General features: G+C 34.3%; 2 protein-coding genes across 3 annotated transcripts; both read left to right on the top strand.

The window, feature by feature from the left end:
- The first annotated feature begins 1,732 nt into the window (after positions 1-1,732).
- On the top strand, positions 1,733-3,875 carry LOC143557921 (protein ULTRAPETALA 2-like). The gene is made up of 4 exons (XM_077046883.1): positions 1,733-1,742; positions 2,969-3,133; positions 3,249-3,557; positions 3,661-3,875. Exons 1-4 carry the CDS (start codon positions 1,733-1,735, stop codon positions 3,873-3,875), a joined length of 699 nt encoding a protein of 232 aa, XP_076902998.1.
- Positions 3,876-6,319: 2,444 nt separating this feature from the next.
- Positions 6,320-8,592, top strand: LOC143557358 (UDP-rhamnose/UDP-galactose transporter 6-like). Of its 2 annotated transcripts, XM_077046459.1 has the most exons (5): positions 6,320-6,556; positions 6,817-6,955; positions 7,110-7,317; positions 7,398-7,598; positions 7,939-8,592. In XM_077046459.1, the coding sequence occupies exons 3-5, from the start codon at positions 7,174-7,176 to the stop codon at positions 8,407-8,409; spliced, it is 816 nt and encodes a 271-aa protein (XP_076902574.1). In that variant the 5' UTR covers positions 6,320-6,556; positions 6,817-6,955; positions 7,110-7,173; the 3' UTR covers positions 8,410-8,592. The 2 variants fall into 2 exon arrangements, with proteins under 2 accessions (XP_076902574.1, XP_076902565.1); XM_077046450.1 differs by having other exon boundaries at positions 6,817-7,317.
- The last annotated feature ends 397 nt before the right edge of the window (positions 8,593-8,989 follow it).

Genomic DNA, 8,989 nt, shown 5'->3' with positions numbered 1-8,989 from the left:
TGGTTTGAATTAAACACATGGACACCAGTTCTTCTGAACAAGAACATCAATGATTATGTTTTACTTGAACGGCTACACTATTACTGAACTTGAAAAGCTGGAAACAGGTACTCGGAATCGAATTTGAACTTGATATCAGCATCATCAGTGATCATGGACCAAAACTGGATAAACTTGGACATAAACATCAAACAACTTGGACAGAAAAACAAGACGATGACATAAAACATGGCAGAATTGGTGGTTTGGAAGTCAACAATGCTACAGAAAGCGATCAGGAACAAAGACAAGGGAGATCCTAGAGTTGAAACATATATGAAATAGGAAACTACTACAGGAAATGACAGGTGAAGCCTAAGGGGGAACTCGGAAATGGATGCAGCAGTCGTTCTGGAATAGTCATATTAAAAACTATATGTTGGACAGAACGATGCATATGGCAATATACCACAAGATGTTGTGATACATATCCAACCCGTGGAGCTGTTGTTGATCCATTCAATCATGAAGCTGAAAAGACGTAACTACTTCATCACAAATTATTATAAATGTATAGTTCTCGTTTCTAGTTTATTTTATTTTATTTGGTTTGTATTTAGTTTTGTTCTGTGATCAGAATTGTGGAGACTAGCCCCTCTCAAATCTGGCCAACTCTCCTTGTTCTTGTTTATTTTAATTAATCAGTTTTCCGGTTTCTATCATTCTGCAGGGCGGCAACGACAACAACAAATGGAACAGTATTGTGATGCAGAGCTGAAGCAATTGATAAGCAAAGAAGTAATTCTCAAGAAGAAAGGTTTTTTTTTTTATTTAAGTTTCTGAATGAATAAAATCATTACAAGAGGCCCCCTTTATATGGATTTTTAATTTTGACAGGTATGCTAATATTCGAAATTACAGAATATATAACAAATTGAAACTGTAATAAAAGTATTAAATGACAACTTAAATTAATGATCACGTGTGCAACTTAACTTATTTATGGACGGTTTTGAATATTGTGAAACTTGAAAGAAAAGTCTTGTTAATTGGGTAAAATCGGAGGCTGTAATGATGGATTTTGGACCTGATAGCTAGCCAAACCGCCTATGGCATTTGCCAGAGGTCCGGCTTAGTAATGGGCCCGTAATTCCATCTGTAGCCCAAGTTACGTACTTTTTAAGTGTGGGCCCGTTCGGCCTGTTTATCGTGTTAAGTTGGTCCACAAAAGAGTCTGCTAACTCTTGGATTAGCTCCTCATCATATTGGCCATTAGCAGTGACTGGGTAAGAAAACGTCCAACGGAAGGTGAGTCGCTCCTCCTCACACATGGACACATGACCGTAGTGGTGGCGGGCCTGGCGGCTAGTTCAGAGAAATTGTGGTGGTGGTAAATGGAAGGGACCCTTATTGAGGGTAAATTAAAGTTGAAGCTATTTTTTTCGTAACCAAAGCTCAGTGATACGAAATTATTAAAAATAAAGAACCGGATATTTTAGTATCACAATTTTCATGTCACTCGACACAACATTCACATGAATAAAACTGACAAAACGATGTCGTAAAGGTTTCCGTGAGCTGATTTGGCAAAAAGTAGTAGTGACAAGTGTCGTGCTATAACTGAAACCGCAGAGAGAGACTTTAACTTTAGCTCCTATTACTTTCCTATAAATTCCAAAGGGTGGGATTTGGGCGTAAATTCACAAGCGAAGGTCTCTTCGAACACAAATACAGGGTACTCACATTTCAATACATGGCACAAGGTAAAGAAGTTTTCTCTCCATATATTTTAGAATTTCATCCATGTTGCAAGTCATGATTGATTTATGTTTTGATTTACTAAGTATATGTTAATGCTTGTTCTATATCTGCCTGATTTTGATTTTGGATTCGTTTAAGTTGCTTATATTGCTATATGTTCTTAAAAATCAATCGGTGGTAAGATTGCTTTGAGTTTATATGTGTTGATTGATTGGATCTGCTAATGAATGTGATACGGGTGCTTGATTGTAATTATAGATTCAATTAAGTTGCTCGAATTGCTATATAGGCTTCGAAATTTAAATCGATTGATCGGATCCACTAAAGAATCTGATATATGTGCCTGATTCTGATTTCAGACTCATTTAAGATGCTTGAATTGCTATATATGCTTCAAAAATAATCGGTACTTTTAAGATCACTTCAAACCTAAATCGAATTGATTAAATCTACTAATGAATGCGATATAGGTGCCCGATGTTGAGTTCAGATTCGTTGAAGTTGCTTGAATTGCTATATATGCTTCAAAATCAATTGGTGTTTTTAAGATCGGTTTAAATTTAAATCGATTGATTGGATCTACTAATAAATGTGATATAGGTGCCTGATTTTGATTACAGATGAACTAACTTGCTATTATAGACTAATGCTTGGGTGTGCGTAGTTGATAACTGGTCTCATGATCCACAAATTATTAGCTAGACATGCAACTCTTTGTGGTAATTTACATAAATATGAATCAGGGTGTGTGCAAGGACTTTTCTTTGATAAAAAATAAATGGTAGGCGCAAATTCTATTATTTCACTTGATTTAATTATCTTAGAAATTTGGAATTATCTTTCAACAACTGGAATTAGTTTATGACGAATCAACATGTATTACGAATCTAGTTTAGGCAAAAGTGGTTTTCGATGCATTACTGTTGTCACAAATTTGTCTCTTAAATTTTGAAATGGATGGCAAGCTATCCGTAATATTAGGCATGTAAATTGGTCTACCAGTAGAGTTATTAATATATGTAGCATTGTAACTCAAGAGCTTCAATGTGTGAACTGTAGATTTTTCATTGATTAAATTTATTCCAGCTTCTTTTGGTTGATAAAGAAATTGCATTCTCTTCAAATGAAATTACTTTATCATGTAACTATGTGTTGTGATAGTTTTTGAAATATAAAGCCTATAAGTTTTTCGACTTCTAACTTAATTGTGTTTGTTGCATAATAACAGGAATTAAGACTATTTTCTCCAATGAGGAATTGAGTGCCTTTGACGGGCAAATTAGAGTCAGAGCACCACACTACATTGAAATTGAGTGTGGCTGCACAAGCAGGAGGCATGGAGACTCTGTAGGCATTCTTAGGATCAGTGATGATGGCACTATCTGTGCTACTTGTAATTGCAATGAAAGCTGCAATCAAGGCATGATCGAACTCCCTTACACACCCCCTTCCTACTTTTGTATATCTTATGAAAACTTAATTTGATCTGATTCTTTTGGTTGAAACAGTGTTCAATAGTCCTGAAAAGTTTGCAAAACACGCTTCCAATAGTAACAGCATGCCAAATTGGAGGACGAAGATATGGGTTCAAAATTTTGACGGTGAGAGGATAAAATTGGGTAAAACGTGTCTTCTAAGGTATTATAAAGGAGATGAATACGTGAGACCGGATAGCCAATTCTCCCACCGTGACGAGTTCTTACATTGCAGTGTATGCAACAAGGTTCGTCGCTTTACACTTAGGACAAGCGATGCATTTGAGTACTATCATCGTGCAGTTACTATGGAAAACCGAACTTGCAAAGACATGATACTGGGCATGTAAGTTGATTTACTAAAACTCAAATTTGTTTACATGATTTGTTTGGATTCATAATCACATTAAACCTATTCGCTTTTTATGTATTTTGTTTGATTAAGGTGGACATGTGAAGATCTTGAGGAGAGAAGCTCAAGACCCCATAGTGGATGCCCTAAGGAAACAAACTGCAAAGGTTGCAAGTATTGTGTTTGTTTTGGATGCGAAATTTGCCGGATTAACAGCTGCAAATTCCGTGAGTGTACAGATTTCTATGCAAATTCACCTAATTAACGAGGCATCTATCTTCAACGTGTTTTTGGCTTTATCTATCTAAAGATAGTTGACACACAGTTACTGTTTTTTGGTTTTGTATTTCAATAGATCTGTGTAGTGATTTATTTTCTTAAGCTGTATTTGACCATATATTTATGTTTAGCATATTTAGAGTCTGAGATAAATGCTGAATTTTTGTTTTAAAATGCTGATTTCATTGGTTTATAGTGCTTATGTTGACTAGGTTTATGTGACATTATTTGTAAATGAGATTGAAAATCAGTATATGTTTTAAAAAAGTGTTTTAAAATTAAAAAGTAAATTGGTGAAAAATTGCAGGTGAGAAAAACGAGAAAAAAAACATCGAGATGATCAAGTTTTTTGAAAAAAAAAATAATTTTTTAGATGTGTTTAGTTGTTTAGACAAATTTTTCGCAGATGTGCATAAATCCCGCCCAAATCAATCAAACGATAATCATTTTGATTTGAAGCCTGAAAACCAAGTAAAACATTAGTGAACATGATTGTTTGGTTTGCTGAAAATCAATTGAAACTTAATTAAGTTCTTAATCTGTTTTTTTTAATAGGCTTCAAGGAGATTTCTCTTTTACCTTTTTGTGTCATAACTGAAACACAAAAACAAAAACAAATTCTTAAGTTATTGAGAGAGGGGTAAAAGCCTGATGTAATTAGCCCATTAATGTTAAATATAATAACAAAATGATTAACATAAGCTAAAACGGAAATGATAACATATTTTTCTATCCACTCTAAATATCTCACATTTTTCCAGCTCCAACATGTCTCACTAAACTACGATTCACTAAACGAGCATACTGGTGTTGAATGAAGTAGTTCATGGCTCGCATATTGAACAACATTGAAACTCTTGTCTTAGGTTGCCCACAACCAACATATATATAAACAAGCATGCAACATCAGGAAGCAAATGACAACAAGTTTGACATTACACGAGGAATCAATTAAGGTTCACAGTTTTACACATACTTCGGAATTCAACCAAAGAATTGATCTGCTACAAGAGACCAATTTATGTACGAAATTGTCTTGCCAACATAAGCGAATAATGACCATTGGTTTGGTAGTTTCTATATATCCCTCCACCAAATGTGAACCGTTTTGTCATAGTGAACCATTTACTCTATTAATTGCAACTGTAGGTCCTCAAAATGAATCTAGAAGTGTAGACTTCGGACCAATCCGTATACACGGAGGGCGGAATCCAACTTGTACACTCGGATCATGCTTAAGTGTGTCTTTATTGTGGTGTATGGAGTGTGTGAGGTGAAATGATTGAAATGACAAGGTTGGGTTTCCAAGGGGTAGGCCAAGCCTATTTATACGCATAGGTCCATCAACATATATTAATGAGCAAAAGCCCAATGGGATTACAAAAGATTAACATACTGAACTACAAAATAAATGATAACATGAATAAACAAACTATAACAAAGAATTTAATAATTTCACATAAAGGGGGAAACAGTCATTAAAAGCGGAGATGCCTTACTCACTTGTGTGGCCTTTAATGTGAGCTTCTCTAGCTTTGCTCCTGTATGAGGTAGTCAAGTTGTTGTTCGATCAGCCTCCGAACATCCTTTCACACCCCAACTTGCGGAAATATATGTGGGGCGTGACTAGTAGCTCGCAAGAAACTATTTAAATATCACGTCAATATCTAGTCTATTTTATTCCATATAATTGAAATACACATTCCAAATAAAATAATCTATAACTTCAAATAAACTAGCAAAAACAAAACATGTCCTTTTTACCGGGGATAACCTAAAGTCCAAATTAAAAATTAAAATAACTACTCGCTTCGATCATCACATGTAAGTACCTGCAATATGTGTGTGTATCTATATATATATATATATAGAGAGAGAGAGAGAGAGAGAGGAATATATATATAGAGAGAGGATGGTTCATGCGAGAAGTGTGAGAAATCAATATGTACCGTTGATTATGTGTAATCAATGGACTAAAAAAGTTATGGAAAACTTGTAATTATGAATATATTAATCTACCAATATTTTAACGAAGATGTGTGGTTTGGTATTTGTTTTGTAGACTTTATAAAGTGAAACTTAAGTAATTAATAACATTTATTTGTTATTATTACTAATTAATTGAAAGTTATCCATAAACTATTTTAATTGTTATTTTTTTAATTGATGTTATTAACCAAACTAATGTAATTTTAATCAAATACTATAATATCTTCCATCTTCCTTTTTTTCTCTATCTGAGACGCTGGATTATTTATGATACCTCCACCGCCGGCCAACTCAACTATGCTTTTAACAATTTTCCTCCGGTGAACTTCTTCAATTACTCCTTTCACAGCTGACGACTTAAATTGATTGTGTCCCTCATTGAAGCCATGAAACTGACGGTTCCTTTTAATTCTAATAGAATTCCTTTATATGAAACCCCCTAAAATCTTATCAATCTGATCCTTTAGCTCTCATTCTCGGGCGTTCAATAATCATTATGTGAAATCAATTTCAATTTAGGTACGAGGGACGTTTATTTGCCGACCTTCAATGGCAATCAATTATCACTTACCTCTTAAGCATCCACAACCTTCAATTTCTTTAATTTATTTTGTGTTATTATTATTAGTATATAATATATATATAGATAGATGAATTCCTCTACCACCCAACGCATGTGTCATCTTCAATAGGCTTCAGATACTTTGATCTCGACTCGCAAGTATGTTTTGAAATTGTTGCTTTGAAACTGTAAATTTGAAGTCAATTAAGTGAAACCTAAGATTCTATTGTCATGCAAAAAAAATTGGGCTCCTTGCTGATTGTTGTTAATAGATAGGCCTAATTTCTCAATTTGAGTTTTAAGTTGTAATGTAGTCAGGAAAAGAGTAATTTGAACCTAGACCATATTGATTTTGATTTTGAGTTTATGAAAATTCATTTTGTAGTTGAATAATTTATATATATAAAATTTTTCCCAAGGTTATGGATATTCTTGGGCCGAGTCTTTGGGATGTCTGGTAAAGTTCATACCATGGATTTAAATGGGCTTGAAGTATTACAGTATGGAAGATCGTGAGAATTTTGCAATGAAGGTATAGTTTGGTCTTTATGGTGTTGGGTCTCATTTGACTATCTTTTTGGTTGCATCTTACTTGGGCATTTACGGAGGATAATTATTGAACTTGTTCATATTTGTGAGATCTGGTACAAACAACTTCTAACATGAGTTGTTTGTATTTGATCCTCCTGACACTGTGTATGTGTGTATTCAGTCTAATAATATGTGTATATGCAGCAACAACATTAACCGGATTGCACTTTGTAACCACCACTTTAATGACGGTTGTTCTTAGGTGGCTCGGTTACATCCAGTCATCCCATCTGCCCACTCGAGAGCTTATGAAATTTGTTCTGTTTGCTAATTTCTCAATTGTTGGAATGAATGTTAGTCTTATGTGGAACTCAGTTGGATTCTACCAGGTAAGTTTTACTTTTTGAGTTTGGTGAGTTGGTCTCGCATTCTAATTTTGAAATGTTTTGTATTTAAATGTTAATGTCAGATTGCCAAGTTGAGTATGATCCCTGTATCATGCTTGTTTGAGGTTGCGTTTGATAAGATTCGATATTCACGAGACACGAAACTAAGTATTTTGGTGGTTCTTCTTGGTGTTGCGGTCTGCACGGTTACTGATGTGAGCGTTGATGCCAAAGGTTTCAGTGCTGCTTTCGTTGCAGTATGGAGTACATCACTTCAGCAATATGTAAGCATTTAGATAATAACGAACTAAACTTTGCATCTTTTCTTGATCACCATGACTGTTTTTTCTTGATTTCTTGATTACCAGTTTTAGTTGATTCTGAAAAAGAAATTAACTTTGCACTTTTTTTTTATTTCTTGATTACCAATTTTGACTGGTTTTTTTTTAAATAAATTTTGCAGCTTTTCTTGATTTCTTGATCACTATTTTCACTGATATAATTTTTTTATTTTAATTTTCTTCTCTTCTTAATTTCTTGATTACCGCTTTTCACTGATTCTATACAAAAACGTTTCTTGATTTCTTGATCAACAATTTGACTGATTATAAATGTACACTACAGTATGTTCATTATCTTCAAAGGAAATATACTTTAAGTTCCTTCAATCTGTTGGGTCATACCGCACCTATCCAGGCTGGATCTCTTTTAATATTGGGCCTGTTTTTGGATTACTGGTTAACTGAAAAGAGAGTTGACATGTTTAAATATGATCTACCATCTATGGTGTTCATACTGCTATCCTGCACGATTGCAGTAGGCACGAATCTGAGTCAGTTCATCTGCATCGGGCGGTTCACAGCTGTCTCGTTTCAAGTACTTGGGCATATGAAAACCATACTGGTTTTGATTCTAGGATTCATATTTTTTGGAAGGGAAGGGTTAAACCTTCATGTGGTGGTTGGGATGATTATAGCCATAGTGGGTATGATTTGGTATGGAAACGTGTCTTCAAAACCCGGGGGCAAAGAACGTCACGCACATTTGCTTTCTAAAACAAGTCATCAAGCTTCAACCGCAGGCGAGAAGGTTTAAAGAATAGTTAGCTGATAGCAAAATTTGTTCTGATTAAATTACCATGATTGTTAGTTTTATCGGTTTTCTGATATGAGAATGTTGGTGAATTAGTTTTCTTGATGTTTAGCCTATGATGGGTTATAAGCTGTAGTGATATTTATGTAGTGCAGACTGTTGGAAAGATGCAAACCTCATTATTTATTCTTTTTGTTGAGTATTATTACTTATGATAATAAGCTGTAGTAATGTAGTGATATTTATTCTTTTTGTTGTAGAACATTTAAGATTATTAATGGATGAAGCTCAATTAGCAGAGCGTGTTGTTGGTCTTACTTGTAGACTCGCCTCATGGCAGCTTAGGTAACCCTTTTAAGCATTCGTGTATGTATCATGAAATTGTTTAATTTGTAAAAATATAATCTTTTGAGCAATCATCAAATCGCATAAAGAAGCTTCTTCGGTTACCTGTCTATGCTAATGATACCCTTATATCCGAATATGCTACTGAGGGAGCTCTAATAAGAAAGAGCATTAATTTGGTAAGCATTTAATATTTTGGTGATATTAGTATATTATTATGATAACATTTGAAATTCTT

This window comes from Bidens hawaiensis, unplaced genomic scaffold (assembly GCF_021521415.1).
Source record: "Bidens hawaiensis isolate Kalapana, Puna unplaced genomic scaffold, B.hawaiensis_p1.1 tig00001087_1, whole genome shotgun sequence".
Taxonomy (NCBI): domain Eukaryota; kingdom Viridiplantae; phylum Streptophyta; class Magnoliopsida; order Asterales; family Asteraceae; genus Bidens; species Bidens hawaiensis.
The sequence above is the reverse complement of the archived record's forward strand: the minus strand, read 5'-3'. Positions and strand labels throughout refer to the sequence as shown.

Bases quoted from the DNA above. Each gene is read 5' to 3' on its own strand.
- LOC143557921 (XM_077046883.1), top strand. The intron at 3,134-3,248 runs GTAATTGCAATG...TGGTTGAAACAG, and splicing joins TGGCACTATCTGTGCTACTT to TGTTCAATAGTCCTGAAAAG. The intron at 3,558-3,660 runs GCATGTAAGTTG...TGTTTGATTAAG, and splicing joins TTGCAAAGACATGATACTGG to GTGGACATGTGAAGATCTTG.
- LOC143557358 (XM_077046450.1), top strand. From the start codon at position 7,060: ATGAGTTGTTTGTATTTGATCCTCCTGACACTGTGTATGTGTGTATTC. The intron at 7,318-7,397 runs GTAAGTTTTACT...TGTTAATGTCAG, and splicing joins ACTCAGTTGGATTCTACCAG to ATTGCCAAGTTGAGTATGAT. The intron at 7,599-7,938 runs GTAAGCATTTAG...TGTACACTACAG, and splicing joins GTACATCACTTCAGCAATAT to TATGTTCATTATCTTCAAAG.